Source organism: Numenius arquata, chromosome 2, assembly GCF_964106895.1.
Source record: "Numenius arquata chromosome 2, bNumArq3.hap1.1, whole genome shotgun sequence".
Taxonomy (NCBI): Eukaryota; Metazoa; Chordata; class Aves; order Charadriiformes; family Scolopacidae; genus Numenius; species Numenius arquata.
Window position 1 is genome coordinate 43,768,017 of NC_133577.1, and position 17,988 is coordinate 43,786,004.

The 17,988-nt window shown below is 44.3% G+C and overlaps 2 protein-coding genes across 2 annotated transcripts in view; one reads left to right on the plus strand and one right to left on the minus strand.

Annotated features, from left to right (window-relative positions):
- KCTD3 (potassium channel tetramerization domain containing 3) overlaps positions 1-2,273 on the plus strand; it is a 34,664-nt gene extending 32,391 nt beyond the window's left edge. Inside the window, exons 16-18 of the mRNA XM_074166656.1 lie at positions 171-355; positions 459-597; positions 1,018-2,273. Of these exons, the coding sequence (XP_074022757.1) occupies positions 171-355; positions 459-597; positions 1,018-1,600 (907 nt within the window). The 3' untranslated portion in view covers positions 1,601-2,273. The remainder of the gene's footprint in view (positions 1-170; positions 356-458; positions 598-1,017) is intronic.
- An 869-nt stretch (positions 2,274-3,142) lies between these two features.
- USH2A (usherin) overlaps positions 3,143-17,988 on the minus strand; it is a 390,721-nt gene continuing 375,875 nt past the window's right edge. Inside the window, exons 64-71 of the mRNA XM_074166292.1 lie at positions 15,476-15,685; positions 13,422-13,660; positions 12,607-12,824; positions 10,497-10,673; positions 9,441-9,524; positions 7,557-7,801; positions 5,141-5,374; positions 3,143-3,232 (exon numbers count right to left, since the gene is read on the minus strand). Of these exons, the coding sequence (XP_074022393.1) occupies positions 3,143-3,232; positions 5,141-5,374; positions 7,557-7,801; positions 9,441-9,524; positions 10,497-10,673; positions 12,607-12,824; positions 13,422-13,660; positions 15,476-15,685 (1,497 nt within the window). The remainder of the gene's footprint in view (positions 3,233-5,140; positions 5,375-7,556; positions 7,802-9,440; positions 9,525-10,496; positions 10,674-12,606; positions 12,825-13,421; positions 13,661-15,475; positions 15,686-17,988) is intronic.

A 17,988-nucleotide genomic window follows, 5' to 3' on the forward strand; every position in this document is an offset into this window, starting at 1 on the left:
CAGCTGAGCAGTGTGCACGTCTTTCAGGGGAAGGAGTTTTGTCTGGAATAAAGGTCTCTTTCTGATGACAAGTTTGTTGCCTTCTCAGAAAATCGTAACGGTACTGCCTTTACTTGCCAAACTCAGCCAGGTGCAACTGTTTTGGTAACTTGGGGTTTCTCTTCCTGTAGGATCTGTGAGATCCAGGCAGTTGACTGCACTACCATCTCATCATTTACTGTGCGAGAATGTGAAGGGTCCAGCAGAATGGGCTCCCGGCCACGCCGCTACCTCTTCACTGGGCATTCCAATGGCAGCATCCAGATGTGGGACCTGACCACAGCTATGGACATGGTTAATAAGAGTGAAGACAAAGGTAAGTTGTGTTATGCCAGGACTGTGGTGTGGTTATTTTTCTGTCCTCACATGTGCATGACTCCAGCCCAATGGTCTTGGGCACTAAGAGCTGTCTCTTTCAGATATTGGCGGCCCCACAGAGGAAGAGCTGCTCAAGTTGCTTGACCAGTGTGACTTGAGTACATCTCGCTGTGCCACACCCAACATCAGTCCTGCCACCTCAGTAGTGCAGCCAAACCGGCTTCGGGAATCTAATTCCAGGTAGGCCAGCAAGGGGGGCACCTGCTGCAGACACCAAAAGTTTTATCCTTCGGGTAGGGAAAAGAGGAGTTTGGTAACCTGAACGCTGAAGCTGAGCCCCTGAATCCATGCCCTGAGTGTCTTGAACTGTATACACATACTCCTCAATTTCTGTTGGTTGTGTGTGGTTCTGCTTAATTCACATTGGATTAAATGTGGATTAAAGTATCATATGAGATACTTTAATATGTATGGATTAAAGTATCATATGAGAATCTGAAGTGATCTGGAAGTCCTCATGTGGGGGCTGTGATAAGTACATGGCTATTTTCGTGGGAGCTGCAGTGGCGGGTGGGAGCAGAGTGTGCAGAAGAACTGGCTGCTATTCTTAGCCTAACATCTGCTCTTCTTGTCTTTGGTTGTTGGTTTTCTTTTTTGAAGCCTCCAATTGCAGCACCACGAAACAATCCATGAAACAGCTACATATGGTTCTGTGCGGCCATACAGAGAAAGCCCCCTACTGGCAAGAGCAAGGCGGACGGAGAGCTTTCACAGTTACCGGGACTTTCAGGTTTTTAACTTACCCAGCAAAAGCCCAACAGAAAAGGCAGCTGCTGCAAATGGGAATTCAAGCCAGACAGAGGCCAGGAAGGCAACAGCTGAGGGCAGTGCAGCTGAGAGGAAGGCAGTGCTGACAACAGCACTTGAAGTGCGAGGCACAGGTGTGACAGATGCAGGTGGGTGTTGCAGTACAGAGGTTCACCGTCTGCCAGAGAGTTCTCTGGATCTCAAAAGAAGAGGAGCAGAAGAAGAGAGTGAAGCCAAAGCAGAAAGCAAAAAGAAAACAGGATTTGAAGGAGCTGGTTTCCTGGGAAGGAAGAAGGTGCCTCTTCTGGCCTCTGCACCAGTCCTTGCTGAAGGTGGGCCTGAAGTAGCTGGTGCGGCTTCTCCATCACCTACGAAGACAGCTGCTTCACCACGTCACCGGAAGAATGATTCATCCTGCCAAGACTATGGCTTGTAAAAATGTGACTGGTGGCAAAGATGAGGTGCAGGTGCCCTCTGGCTGGTAGCAGGCATAACACTACATGTTGTGGGTTGTTTCTTGAATGGGACTTTGTTCTGATACCCAGAATGAAAATTGTAAGGTTATGAGAAAGTACCTGGCTGCTGCCGAACCTTTGAAGAGTCATCCACATCAATGTGTGGCTTTATGTAATGCTCCAAAATGTAAAACGGTACTTGATCCAAAATATTGTTGTGCATTCTTGCGTAAATGTGGTCAGGCATGTGATATGTTGTGATTATTTTTGTCGTGGGGGAAGGGAGGGTGCTAAAGGAATACTTGGTTGCTCAGCGGACACGCTGTTTTGACGCAGCCACACATTGCTCTGCAGAGCTGCTGCTGTCTTGGCTGGAATTTGCCTAATTCACAGGGCCGCCTCTGTCATCTTGTTTTATGAATGGGATCCTTGCTCTGTATGCTGCTGTCTGAAATCTGAAATGTTTTGTGCAGGTTAAGGAGGAAGCTATTCAAAATAGCATCTTATTTTGCCTCTTAGCCCAAATAAATTGCCAGAGGAATGTTGCTTGTACTTTCTGAAAATGTGTGGTATCAGATGATGGGTTTTGCTGATTGTGACTGAGAGCATGCATAAAAATATGCTTGGCAGAATACACAGAACCGTCTGTCTCTTGAGGGCTTCCTTGTCACTTTCTCTGGAAAAAGGACAGAGATGAATATGGGAGTAGGTTTACTGTCATGGTATAATAATTCTCAATTACAAGTGCCTTGACATGATATTTCCTACCTGTGTTGCACTGGCTGCTTGCTGTTTGCTCCTAGTTTACCGTGGGTGGTGAACAAATTTTATTGCCTGTAGATTAGTAATACATAAGCAGAAGGGAAGGCTGTGACAGCAAGTGTTTAATAGGGAGTGGGTTAGGAGGTTTTCAACCTCTGAAAAAGCATTAATTAATAGCTTTTTTTTTTTTTTTTTTTTTTTAGACTTGAGCTGAGATGGAGGAGGGAGGGAGAGGACGCAAAGGTTAAATCAACTCCATAAGAATTCCTTCATTTACAGTTTATTCGCCTGTGCAGGAACACAATTTTGTGGTGGAGCTTTGTCAGGCCAGGAAAACACACGGCTATCCTGCCAGGAAGGCCCCCTTTAGCCACATGCTGGTTTTTGGACAGGCAAAAGGTTTTCCTTACCAAACACTGCCCACCTCCCACCCCCACAAACCTCCTCAACTGTAACAGTTGGATGAGACAAAGATGAAAGTCTCTGCCTTCACAGTCTTCTACTACTGTATGACTTAAGGATTTTCAAACTGTTCTCTTACCTTTCTGTCAGTGCTAACATACAGTTTTTACTAAACAGTTAAAGAGAGGGTGAAAAAAGGCCAACTTAACCCCCACATCCCCTCCAACAAACAATTGTATCTTTTAACTAGTGGGCATGGGGTGGGGAAACAGCAGCCCTGTCTCCTCCCTGAAAGTCCATGCAGGCTGCTTTTGGCAAGTTACCCACTTTCCATTTTCTAGAGAAGGTAGGTCTGTTCTTCAGAGGTGGGTGTCAGTGAATGTGGTGTGCTCCTTGGTGACTGTGCTGAAGCCTTTGATGACATTGACAAGATCTTCTTCATCTACATACTGTAGGAGTGGGGGGAAAAAAAAAAAAGCATGTAAGCCAAAGTTGGACCAACCTAAAGGAGATCCTGTTCCTCCACTTCTTTCTCCCCGCTCCCTAAATATTTGTTCTGAAATAGTCAGATAAGTAAGTGCCTTTCTCTGCCTGTTCTTCCATTCTTCCCAGCATGAGCTAAGAACCTGAAGCGTTCAAGCACCTGAATCCAAAGCAACCAGATTTTCATAGTAAGTAATACTCATTTGCAAGGTGGACAAAAGGGGTAAACAGTACTTGCTGACAGCGCTGAGCTACTCACTGTAATAAAGGGAGGAGCTGAGTGGAAAGCATTGCAGGAGGTTTGTTTGCAAGAGTAGCTGCACAACATGGCAGCAGAGGCAGTTAAGTTCAATGAAATGCAAAGCAATGTAGAGAGAGTAGACAGAAGAGCCCGGCTTTGTGTATACAGCAGCTGATTTTAAAAAGCAACTGAGCTCATTCTGTTGGCGTTGTTTGCCACCAGAAGTGAAAGAAAACTTATGTTCTCCTGCTCCTACTCACTACCACTTCTGGAACTCACTGGACTACATTCTAAGCCAGTTCTAGCATCCCAACATTGAGTTTGTGTTTATGGGGGGGTTTGCAAGCTAAACCAAACTATGGTGTTAGCACAAGATCAGCAGATAGGAGCAAGAGCTTCCTCTTTTAGTATCAGGAAGCTGTTTTTTTGGCTACTGAGATCATATAGAGGTACATTCTGGGTGGGCTATTAGTCCCCAACGAATTATATCTTAGGGATACGATAACTGAGAAAATGACAGAAGGCTCAGGAAGCCCATGAGCTGCAGATCAATCTATACCTATAGGGGTTTTACCTATAGCCAAGTATCACTATGTTCTTACTTAAGCCTTATCATCTTTGGTCCTGCTCTTATGGTCTAAGCAGGTATGGCAGCAACACCCCTGGACTGTGGCGTGCCTATATGTTTAGCCCTTCTAGCTGTTAGGTGTACTGAAGGTGAAAGCCCAAGGCACCTGCCTGGATTTATGTGCCAGATCATCCTTTTCCCGTTCTCTGCATTTTGTACAAGATCCACTTGATGACAACTGCACACTCCATCTAATTTTGTTACTACCTCACATGCCCTTCACCCCCATCTGTCCCCTTTTTAGGAGCTTTTAGCCAACTTTTTCTGGTGGCAAACTCATCTTGGTGGGCCCTGAACCCTTTCCCACATGTTTGCTCAGGGAATGGCGGAAGCCAGGGGGGTGGAGGTTAAAAAGCCTAGTTCCTGGTGACAAAAGGGGAAGGGAAGTTGCTACTGTCCTTGACTTGAGAAGCATAACTTGTTATATCTGTGTGTTCAGGCCCATGTTGGTGACACTGACCAATCCTGTCCTCTGCCATATTAAAAGATGCTCTGCATGCCCCTGAAACCTTCTTCTAGACCCCTGTGGGCAGAGTTTGAAGTCATTTGTCACAAATGCCAGAAAATCTGAGCATTCTCATGATCTCTGCATTGTGACTGAGCAGATGACAGAGAGCAGGTCCCATCTGCAATTGAGTCCAAAGTCATAAAACAGTCTCTAAACACCAGCATGGAAAGAAAAGCCTATGAGTTGACCAAATAGAAGGGAATTATTAAGGTGGTCTACCCTGGAGATGGTGGAGTTATTGGTTCATGGAAACCGTAGACAGATGCATGTGGACCCCTCCCATCCTATATGATCAGTGTGAACACTTGCAGCTCCAGAAGAGAACAGCAGGCAGGAAGGATTTTGAGAATCTAATCTCTGACCAGGTCCTGCTAGGTCTTTTGGCTATATTTCCACCAGCTTTTGGTATTTAGACCTTATTTTAATGATTTTGAGAGAACAGACAAATCACTAGCAACTGACACACAAGAGCATCACAGAGGAACAGGAGTCCTTACCAAGCCACGACCAGTGGTGCGATGATTGCGAATAATGGCATCCCAAGGTGGTTCTTCAACGAGAGACTTTTTGTCGTAGAGGTCGAGCAGCTGGCTGACACTCCGATGAAGAGAGGCTGGGGAATATGCGTGACTTAGCTGGCTCTGACTTGGTCTCCTTGCCCCAGATGCGATATGGACATTGCGGTTGCTCATGGGAGAACCACCTCCTGGAATTTTCGTATCTGCCAGCCCCTATGAGGAAGACACAAACTAATAAATAAAAAATAAAGGGCATGGTCTCAAACACTTTATTGGAACAAAACCAAAGCAGGAGAGGAAACAGAGAAACCCATGCTTCAAAAATCATGCACAGTTAGAGGAAAAGAAAAAGAAAAAGAAAAAGAAAATGGACCTTTCCCCATTGTAGATCATATCATTAAAAAGGAAAAAAATACCCCAACCTTGTAAAACAGGACTTTCCTTATTGGGTTTTTTGGTCTTTTTTTCCCTCTCCCTAATTTTTTTTTTTTTTTTTTTTTTTTTTTTAAGAGTAGCCAACAGGCAGAGGTCCAAAGATTTTTGACTACCAGAATGAGAGCCCAGATTTGCACAGCAGGGGGATGTAAGCAGACTTCCTTTTTCAGTTATCGTGACCAGGGAAAAGACATTCACCCACCAGGATAAACGTGCAATGTAAGATGCCTTTGTGCATGCTTTTTGGGTCATCTGGCACATCACACATCTTGCAACTCTGCAAGCTAACGACTCTACCTCAAAGCGCATTGTGTAACGTTTGAGTGTGACACTGCTTGATGAATCGGATGTGTCAGCGATGGTCTCAAACTGAGAGTAAAGAGAGGGAGGCAAAGCATTAGGGCAGGGCAAGGTGCAATGCAGGTGCAGTCTGTTCCTTAGGAGGGTGTGAATTAGCTGCAGCTCTGCGAAGGGGAGCAGTGTAGCAGGATGCGGGGGAGTAGGGGAACCGCCAAAGATGAGACACTATTTAACTTTTAACTGGTCATCAAGTACCGTGTGGGCAGCCAGCATCACTTGCCACATGACCTCACCAACAACTGTAAAACACAAGCGATGTTGCCACTTCATAGTAGCACTATCCTAACTTTTCAGATTAAGTCCTTCAACTGATGCACTGTAAAATCTTCCTTTCTATTAAGTCCATGAGCTTCTGAAAAAAAAAAAAAGGAAAAAAAAAAAAAGAAAGAAAAGAAGGCGCAGGAACATGGAAAGGATTTGTGCGGGCACGCCAACAGCAAAGACATTTTAAAGTCAAGGAAAAACACAACATGACAGACTGTGGAGGAAAAGGAATCAAGATCATGAGACCAAAAAGGAAAGAAGCTTCTCATGCTCTTAGCCTTTGCCAGGAGAAGGGGCACACTGGAAATCCCTTTGTTTCCAAGAGCTGCTTCATTGAGGCACAGATGCAGCTTCTTGGCACTGAGACAGGAAGGAACAGAATGCGTGAAGGATGTAGGAGTCACTATCCTTCTTGGTGGCACTCTCAGGAAAAAGAAGCTGAGAAGTGACAAGAAGAATCATCTCACGGCCCATGCCTGGGAAGAAGCATAGAAATGGAAGGCACTGCTGCTGCCATTCTCAATCTCATAACAATTGCCATAGTCCTTTTGTCTTGCTTTTCCTCAGAGGGTAGGAGAACTACTACCCTGCTACATGGCAGAACATGTTCTTTATCAATTTTTTTACAGAATTATAACTTGTCATAATAACAATGATACAAAGCCTTCCTCTTTATCACTCCCCAGCAGTCCTCCTCCCACCTCTCTGGTGGTCCCCTTGTGGCTCTATGTGCACAGATGCACACACACATTTCGTATTCCTTGATTTCACTCTCTCTCCCTCAAACTTTCCTAGTATGCAGCTGGTCCTAGAGCAGCCCGGCTGGGTGGTGGGTGGATACTAGAAAGAAATAATGCCTCTCCCTCAGTCCTTCTTTTTTGCAGGCACGTTTTATGGGTACCTGACAAAGACTATCAGATTGATCCTGGTTAGCCATCCACAACAGATAGTTCAGAACACGTGAAAGATTCCTCTGAAAAGCACATTTTATCACCTACCTTCTCACAGCATGCCTTTCAGCTCTACTGCAGATGTCAGCTAACATCAGCGGCTTTGCATTTTCTCTGACTCCAGATCCAAAGTTTGGATCTTAGGCATCAGAAGCATTTCAGGGCCTGCAGACCGGGTGACGTAGGGCTCTCTTTGGACTAAGCACCTGTGGCCTGCTTTCTGTGCCCACGTAGGTACACCAGACAGCCCTTTTCCTACACTGCACAGCCTTCATTTGGTAACCACAAGTATAACAAAATGGTGGAAGAAGGAAGAAAAGCTGTGTGTGTGGGCAGATAAAGGTATAACACGATAGATACAGAACATTGCATTTTACCAAACATACCGGATGGATTTCACCTGATGAGTACACACTCATAGGGGATGTTCTTTTCTGGAGTGGAACTAAAGGAGGTCTGTCTCGTGCATAGGGTTGCTTGTGGACTTTCCTTTGAAGAATTAAGGAGAGAAGAATAGCCAAGAGTATCAAACCTAGAACTACCATCAACACTGCAAACCACAACTCATTGTAGAATTTTGCACGTTTGGACTCTGCTTTGTCCTTCTCTCCAGGTGTTGTCAAGATCAGACCTGTAAAAATCAAGAGGGATTAGGGGAAAAGGGAATGTTATTTCAGAAAGCATTTAACAATATGCTATCCCTTTCCTCGCTAATAAATTAGGCAGAAATTTAAGTAATTTTGTCGTCATGTGCTTATTTGCACTTATGTTCAAGGTGGCATAATGGTTCAATATGCTAGCGGGCTATAATAAAAAGCTTACTACCCTCAAGAGACCCTGCTTAAAAGTTCTGGCATTGCTGCTTAGGCTGGAAATCACCACTGCATCAGCAGCTCTTGAGAAAGGAGGCGGTAGAGGTGGAATGCGAGAAAAAAAGGGTTCTCCAAGTAACCTTGAAGAGCGGAAATGACTACGGTAATTTAAGAGCAGTACAGACAGAGGACATTGTCTCCAGCAGTGTGTAGTGGCAGGCCCGTGCAGTTAAAGAGAGAGAGGGAGGAAGACATAACTGAAATGAGTGATAAATTAATACAAAAGCAAACAACATGAAACATTTTATTCCTTCTTCCCCCACTTGTTAGAAGAAAACCAGGTACTTGTTTGGCTTTGCTCATAGACGAAACAAGCGCATGAAATTTCAGTGACAGGATTTCCTGATTATTTGCAATCCTACATGCATATCCAGCCTCTTGGCTAAGGAATTTCCATCACTTCCGCTTGCGAGCCTCCTCTGTAAGTTGCCTGTGGTGCCCATTGAGTTTGCAGTAGACTCGAAGTGCAAGCAGCAATCAAAAGAACAAAGGGGCCGAGTGTGAAAAGTAATGGATGTAGGGCAACCGGGAACATTTTATAATGCCTTTACAGCAGCCTTGCCTGAAATTCTGCAGGAGGATGGAGTGAGAGCACAAAAAGGGATATAAGGGAAATGCAGTGTAACAAGTAATTGCAAAGACAAGGCCCATCTATTTTAAGAAGCTGAACGAAATGCAACGCAACAAATAAATAAATTAATTAAAAACAATATGTTGGTTAGAAATGGTTTGAGCTTAGCTTTGCTTCCCAGAAAACTAAGAAGATGATAAAATAGTGGACCTTTTTACTGGTAGCCACCTACAACTGACTGGGATCTCATCACACCAAACTCCTTCACTTCCACAAAACAGGGAAAGGCCTCGGGGACAGAAAGGAAACAGCAGGTGTTATAAACCGGGTCCTGACAGCATCTTGTATGACATTCTCATAAACTGGCTTGGGGAACACATCCCAGGTGAAACTGCAGAGCCTGGCTCATTGGCCACGTGAAGGGAGTGGTGGATGGAATACAGGGAGGAGAGAGGATATATTTTTTCATTATCAAACTGAGGAGGAATGTGGGAGGAAAGGATTAGAATTCAAGATAATCTAAATTTGGAAATAAAACTTGGAAGAGAGCAGATTCTATTGAGGAAAAAGCACTACATTTTGCAGCAAAATATTTGTGTAAAAATAAAAGAAAAAACTATTACATATCTGGACAAAGGATCTGAACCTGATCATGACATAAAGAAACAGAAAGCCATCCATGGTAAAACATACCTCATACCCTAAAGACACTAAGGAATCCCCTGATTCTGCAATGAGATGCCATCCTGTCTGGCATGCTCGACGTACCAAATTTCTACCACAAACACATAAATTCAATAGGTACTAGGTGATCTCCACATATTTACCAACTCCATCTGCAGTGCTGTACTTGATAATGGGTGTCATGGCGGTCCCTTCATCAGTGATGCACGTCACTTGAAACAAAAAGGCTGAGAAAAAAGGTTAGAAAACGCTGTCAGCAGGAGAAATCAAAATTCTGTAGGTGACGCTTTTTCACCATGATCCATCAGCAGAGATGGACAGGTCTGAGAAAAGCCAAGGCAGGCATATCACATAACCCATCATAACCCACCTGAGTCCCAGATCAGAGCCTCATAATCCATTATACGTAGGTATTGAACGTCTAAACTATGAACCATGGCAGATCATACGTAGGCACCTCTCTGATGTTGCTACAAACCATGTTCCTCTTTCACCACCCAGTCCTCCCTCTTCCAATGTAACTGGCAACTTTCAATTTATTCAGCATTTTGCCCTAAATCCTTCATACTCCGTTCATACTTGATACAAACATGTTAAGAAAGTTTGAGAAAAAAAAAATAAAATATTAGCATCATTGCAGTAATCAGGAAGGTAAAAAATAAATTACAAAATCCTCTGACATACAAAAACCCCAATGCCTTAAAAACAGAAAACATTTCTTCATGTTTCTTTTTCTTTTTTTCCCGTTAACAGAGTTTCCTTACATTTTAAAGATTGCAAATTTCTGAAGGAGAAACTGCATTTCAAAACATGGCTGATTCTAAGAGCTACTGACTTAATTTGATTCAAATGAAAATGTAGGCTCCAGTCTTTTCTGAAGCTTAAGGTTTCCATGCCTTTGCCAGAGTGTCGCCCTGAAGGGTGGGATTGAAATGCAGCTCCAGGATTCAGGAAAGCTCGACCCTCACAATGACCAGAGCAGTCTCACCCAGTCAGGTACAATGTTTAAGAGGAAGCTTAGCTCCAAGGATTTTTGTTTCAAGCATCTGCTTGGATGCACTTCAGTGTGTCTGTTGTACACTCCTGTGCTCTTAGCTTGGCGTGGCTATGGAGAGTTTGTCTTAAATTTAGCACACAATAATATTAATTTAGCTCAACAGTCTTTCACAGAGAAGAGGAGATAGGAAATTGAAACTGACTTTTGTCAGATGTCCTTGGTAAATACAGCTCAGTGTCAAAGCCACTGTAGATGCGTTGCCCACTCTCAGTTAAAGCGTACTCCTTCAGGCGGCCGTTCAGTACGAAAGTGCGACTCCAGTCTATGTGGATGGTAGATAAATTGCTGACAACGGAGAAGGGAGCCGTGTACCGAGGTGCTGCAAAAGAAGGAGAAAAGCTCATTTCTAGCCAACAGGCATGACTGAGTTACACAGCATGGAGAAAGAGACCCTGCATGATACAAGATCTCTGTCGCATGCACACCCTCTCTTCTCATATACATGTGTATGAGTAGGGAAGATACAAGGACAAATGAGAAAGCTGCTGTATCTTGCCAGCCTCTACACTGAGAAAGCAGAAATATCTCTTATCTTTAAAATAAAGACCTAGAACTCCCTTTGTTCGCCTTTGTGTATATGGTACAGACACTAAAACTGTATAAATTAAATTCCAGCTTAAGGTGGGGGATAGGGAGATGCAGGAGGTTGTTCCAGTTCAGCTGCAGCATGCTGGGCTGTGGCAACCAAACTGCTAAGGGGAGGACTCTTTCACAAGCTCCAGGAAATTGCCCAAGATCATCTTTTAATACATGCATATCCATGAAAACATAGGGCTTCAGAAAAGCAAGGGCAGATGGCACGCAGAAGAAAAGAAACCCAGAACTCACTTCGGGGAGGAACAGTTCATCAGTTGGGCTCAACAGCTGGCTGAAAAAAGACTTCATTTAAGTTTGAGGTCGTCCTCTCTTGTGGCTTTGCCATTAAGCTGTGTGCCCAGTATATGCTGGTTTGTTCATAAGAAAGCTGCTTGTCCAGCTGCACTTTGCTGCTAATTGCCCACTGTCACTAGAGCAAGCCTTCCAAGCAAGAGGAAGGAGACATTCAGAGTGACTCAGGAGACTAGGAGTGAAAGTGGTCAGCAAGACTCTGCAAAAAAAAAAGGGCTGCAAAAAAAAAAAAGACTCTGCAAAAAAAAAAAAAAAGAAAAGGGCTGTAGAGCCAGTGGGCAGGGGTTTAAAAATGGTTTTCAGACCCTTTCGTTCTTAATGTCTCTCCAGTTCCTTATGAATTTTCCCCATTTAAAAGTTCATTAGCATGTTCCAGCATTTTAGTTTGCAATTTAATAAAACACAGCTTTAGAGATAAGGACCTTCTTTGAATGATGATATTAAAGAAAATCTGGGGCTGTTCCACCTGAAATTTTCAGCTACAGATGTAGCAGATACATTTTTAGTAATTATTAGGCAGAACTACCAAGTGATGCAAAAGGGATTTTAGAAAGTTGATTCTGAAATCCTGACATGAGACTGTATGATAAAAAGTGAACATCCTCTTTGCCCTGACCTGGCAGGCTGAGGTGAAATTCCCATCTCATCTGTTATGGAATGACTCTGGGTACAGCAGTATAGATCTTTTTAATAAAAGCTGATGTTAGACTACTACAAATTTAGTTTTGATGGCAAAATCTATTCTGACTGTAGGCACGGGTCCTGCTTGTTTAATTTCCATGCAGACCACCACATTGCTTTAAAGTACTGCCTGTGGTGGTTAGATAGATAGCAGCAAATTCTTACTTCGGTGTCAACAAGGATCCAGTCACTCAGATGACATCCAAGGAAAACTCTCATGTGCCCTGGCAGAAGTGTGGCATGAATTAGATTGTTCCTGATTGATTGATCCTGTAAGATTGATCCTGAAAGGAATCACCAGGTCTCTTTCAAGATCTCCACTTTTCCCAGGGTTTATTTATGGCAGTGTACTTATTACTACACGTCACCCTTCTGGTAATGCTTGATTATTTTATGTTCTGCAGCACTGCTGCCCATTTTAAATGAAATAAAAGGTTTCCAGGCTCCCAAGATAGAGGATGTGATATCATGATGAGCAAAGAAATATTTTTGAAGGAATGAGCTGCCGAGCCCCAGCACAGAATTTCAATGAATAGGCAGTAGAGGGACAGTGACCAGAGCCACACAAGAGCAGGTTTCTGGGGACATTGTCTTTCACAGAGGTGGCGAAGTCATTTGGTGCTATGCAGCCCCATGCATCAGAAGTGGGCATTGCTGATCGGTGAACCATTTCTCATACTCACGCTCCTTTTCTGTAGTGAACCCAATCCATTCTGAGGCGCTGCTGCCAACAGAGTTGTAAGACACGACTCGCAGGTTGTAAGTTGTGTAAGGCTCCAGGTTGGACACGTTGGCACTCTGTCCTTTTCCTGTATACTTCACCTCAGTTGGGCCAGGACTGCAAGCCTTCACTGCTGGCTGTAGGTTCAGGGGACAAGCCATAAACACATGGAGCTCATAGCTGAGAAGAAAGTTGAGATTTTGATAAATCAAAAGCCTTATTAACCTAACAGCCAATCATACATTTCATCCTAATTGCTGTATGCCTGGCCACCGGAGCAGAGACTTAACCTGATCCCAGTTTTTCTCTTGGAGATTTTGGCCCCAACTGCAAGATGCCTATGAGCAATTATGGTTCTAAGTAAATCACACTCACAATGAAACTGTTGATGCCTGTTACGTTACTGCTCACTTCTGCAAATCAGGATTTGCCTCAGTAACTACAAGATGCAGCGGCCTCTTTGCTGCCAGTTGATCTCACAACTTTTTGGCTGTGCAACCACAGCTGTCAGGCGATTACCTCCACTCACAACTCACCCACTCCACCTTCACCCCCCCGCAACATCTTGCTCAGGATAAAAGCAACTGTTGTATGTAAACACCTCCCAGATGGCATTTAGGCTGCACGGGGTATCACCACCAACACTGGGAAGGAGGAGCATGGCTCTCACAACCATCCAGTGCTCTCAGCCCTGTGATTCCAGCTCATGTCCAGGAAAATTGTTCTGCCACCAGCCCTTGCTGAGGTGGGCATGTTTGGCTGGGTGGCAGTTCCTACCTGGTGACAATGCCGTTGGGTGACTGAGGGGCGCTCCACTGGAAAGAGGCATTCCTGGAGGTCACAGTGCGGATCTGCGGGGGGGGCTGCTCTGAGGGTGGAGCTGGCTGCGTGGTGATTTGGGCCATGGGTCCTTTACTGCAACAGTTGAAACAGGTGCAGGCCTCCACTCCAATGGAGTATGTGGTAAAAGGTTTTAGCCCATGTATTGTCTGCTGGGTGGCAGTCCCTTCTGACAGCTATAAAAATTAAGAGGGAACTTGTCACAGCTTCAAGCACCACAAGTACTAAATAAGAGTTATGGAGGTGAATTAACTCCAGAAAAAGACAGGCACGAGGTTCTGCATGTCCTTTAAGTCTGACATTAATGCAGCTGTTGTGTACTGAGAACTCTGTACTCATTTTTCTCCCATTACGAAGTTAAAGGGCACTGTTCAAAGGAAAAGACCGTGCCATCAGTGGCCTCACAGACGTCTTGAGTTGAGCTGTGACCACTGTATGTCAACTTACAAATGTCATTCTCAGAAACAGAAAAACAGAAAACCTTTAAGGAGAAACTCTGGGGTAAGTGGTACTGAAAAAAAAAAAAAAAAAGAAATTAATGTGGAAAATAGCTCTATGATAAGTGTGCTAGCAAATACTCATGCATATCTCACAGGCTTCCTCACTGTGGATACAGGAGACAGCATTGGGCAGAACATGTCTGGTGGGTCAGCTTACTCACAGACAGGAGAATGTGCTCTCTGGTAGGTACCTCTAAGTTAAGGGCCAACATGATGCTGCTCTGCATTCAAATGGCCATGGTGGTGGACGAGCCCTTTGGGAAACTCCCCCATGCTCAGCAAGAGAGACCTGGCAGTTCTGACAAAGGAAATGGCAACCCTCATTCTGAAACTGCTCACAGGAACTGCCACTGCACCTCATTGCTGTAGTCATTTGCAGGTATAGTTTCTTAAGCCAAAGAAATAAGATTATGCAGTAAACACCAACGAGAGCCAACATCTGGCCCCACTTGGCAGTATGTGATTTAGCCGAGTGCAGCAAAAAACCAGGATGGAGTCAAGCAAGCAAAGGAAAGCACTTGGTACTTCTTGATGCCAGAGCCAGAGACGAGCCAGCAGCATGGCAGGTGTGAGGGGATGGAAATGGAGGGCCATGCAGGCACCAACGGGATGAACTGGCTGAATCAGACACAGACAGAGCCAATTGCACTGGAAGGAATAAATGCATAATGTGCAATCAGTAGGCAGATTAAGCTCATGGACAGGATTGATGACCTGGGAAGCACTTCCAAGCTAAGCAAGATGGGATAAAGGAAAAGATCCCATACAAATATTTACCTACTTGTAAAAAACAAACAGATAGTGTTACAGACAAGTATTCAAGTATTTTGCACTGATTTGGTGGTAACTATTCTAGGCAACTTCCACAGCCCTAACTTTTCTCCACATCTCCCTGTTTTATAACTCTAATGAAGCCCTACCTGTTTTCTAAGCTGAGACTGGTCATTTCTGGACACCTAATGGTGTCTAGGCTGAGACACCAAACACAGAAGTTGCTTGGCTGCTTGCACTATTCTTCAGTGCTTTACCATGAAATACTTCTTACCAACAAGAAAGATTTTATGGGAAGCTCAGGTACAGCACTTTCTTCTTAACTTCAAATCCATAGGCTATCCCAAAGCACACAATCATTTCCTAATGGCTGCAGTTTCCACCTGTACTATTTGGACTGGCAGGAGCTGTCTGGAAGTGTTTCGTTTGAACCGTTATCTGCCCCTGAACAATACTTCTGATTTCCATCACATTGTCACAGCACATCACCGCATCAGAAGTGCTCAATGATGAGGTTAGTTCCTCGAGAGGCACATCTAAATGAGTGAAAGCGCTGGTGGTGCTTCAGCGAGAAGAGAGCATTGCAGAGCAGTTAACAACAGGAGAGCAGAAGAGGAAGACAGTCTGCAAACAGCAGTAGCAGCTTGTAAGAATAAAATTGTTAAAGCTAGAAAATACAAGCTCAAATGGAAGAACAGAAACAGTGCTGACAATACTCACCACCACATCAGTCCCTCTGGTATCATTGGTAAACAGCCTGTAGATACCGACTACCCCATTTGGCTTCAGAGGGGGGCTGATGTTCACCACAGCCACCGTGGATGTCACCATGTCGAAGAGGGGAGCTCCCAGGCCCTCAGGAGGGGCAGGGCCCGTCCGGCAGCGGGACCAGCTGCTCGGTGTCCGTCCCGCTGAGTTAACGGACCACACCTTTGGCACACAAAAACAGAGAAACTGTGAGTGAAGGACTCAAGCCTTCACAACATTCACGGTTGGCCAGAGATGCTACTGCAGCTGTACTGACACTGAGAAAAATGCAGCCCAATGACACCTGTGCAAAATGTCCCTTGACAGCCACCCAGCACCTATGTTGACCCAGTGACTTTCGAACAGAAGAGTGGAATATTTCCCACTGCTACATTTAAGGAAGAGAAGCAGATCTCATGTCTCAGGCAGTGTGTGTTCATGTGTCTTCTTCACACCTGATCCCCAAACTCTGAATTCCCACCACTCTCTGTTTCATACCACACCAAGAGGACTCCTTCGGAAGCTGTGACCAGCAGAGGTAATGTTTTCAAAGACATCTGACCAACAATACTGATATCCAGTCCTGCCAATTTCTCCCTTCTACACTTTTCCTTCATGCATGCAAGCAGCCCCAGTGAATGCAGCCTGACACTGTGTGACACAAGTTACGTTCACCTTGACTGAACTACACAAGTCAAACTCTAGTTAGTCTTTAAAACCAGAAAGTTTTACAGACACATCCCTCTCTTAAAAATTTTAATGTATCAATTATTTGGCAACATTTTCAGTAACCCACAATCCAAACAAAGCCCATTGAAAAGTGTGGTTAATTTGGCATCTCTCATTTATTTTCACAATAACATTTGCTTTATGGCATAAGCACAAAGGCAATGGCTTCAGTTCCAAGACTTCAAAATTTAGCAGCTTGAATTAGGCCTGATTAAAAACCACATGTCTCTATGAACTGTGCCTACTGATTTTGTCAGCTTCCCAAAACCAGTGATCTGCAGACTACATAAAACTCAGCACTTATTAAACACACTCTCCAACAAATCTGCATGAAAATTAAATTTTGCTTTCATCAAGGAGTGAATAAACATATGGAAGGATGTATAATCTTATTTATCAAAAACCATTTGTATAATTAAACACGAATATCATAAAAGGTTGCCTGAGGTCGTCATTTGCATGAGTAAGTAATTTGTAGAATGTCAGGTACAATAGACAGAATAGATGGATGCGTGAGTGTATAGGGTTAAATTAGGCTCAATATTAGCCAACCACATAGTGATCAATCAGAATGATAGATCTAAATGGCAATACAAAAGGACTGTCTGAGCGATTTTTTTAGTATAAGTATTCCTTAGTAAGCTTTCATGTCGAGCAGTTCTAACTACAGTAAAACATGGTGTTACGTGATCTACACTGGGCAGAGGTCTTCGGGAAGCGGATGGTGGGACTATGCCTTAAAAAAAAAAAGGAGGTTCAGAAATAAGAGGTCTTCAAAACTGACCCTGCAGTCCTTCCAGCTTGCAATATTAAGGTCCAAGACCACAGGACACTTCACAAGGGTGCTGAGGAAGGAAAAAGGCCAAAACCCACCACAGTGGCTTTGAAGATTGTGGTTCTGCCAATTACAAACCCAAAGTTCCTGCCCGATTCCATCAGTAATGTATGGCATCGTCCAGTGAAACACTGCATAAGTACAGATGATGCCCTACGATAAAAAGCTCAGCCAAAGCACTTTAGTTTTCAGTGAAATCAGTAATATATCTCTGTTCTGAACTTTTCATAAAGTCAGACTCTGTTCACTTTACTGCAGTAGGTCAAACCCTCTATCTCAGTTCAGTTCCAGCTGCTACAAGGATTTGCCCACAGTCGTTCCTTTCAAGGGGCATATTTCTTTGTGGAGAGAACAAGCCACATATGGAAAGAGCAGCTCTGAGTGTGCCACTGGCATCGACTCAGTGCTGACCTGAGTTCAAACGCTCCAGTTATACCCAGGCTGTGGCCTTAATGAGCACAGAGCGTAACAGTGTCGGACCTGACCTGCCGAGCAAGCTGCTCACAGCAAAACTGAAGGTGATGAGTAGGAACAGAGGCTTTCTGCGAAGCACAGGAATTCAGCCTCAGAATGGGACTCCCCCCCCCCCCCAAGGAAATTAGGAGAGAGAGGGATGCACACGCCTCACTGACAGCTGCGTGGAGACACCTTCCTCCATTGGTCTCTCTCCTATTGTAGGTGCCTAAGCCTTTTTTTTTATAAAACAAGCCTTATTTCAGACAAACAAGGGCTCTTTCTTTCAAAACACTGTCTTAGGACAAGGGAAAAGGGGATGATAATCCCCTTTCACACTACAGCTAAGTGGTTAAAGGACTCCTCCAGGAGGCAGGTAATTTAGGTTCAATCACATGCTCCAGTGGAGGGAGTCAAGCCTACCCCCTCCAGAGTGGGAATGCCCAAGCAGATGACCTATCTTTTTACT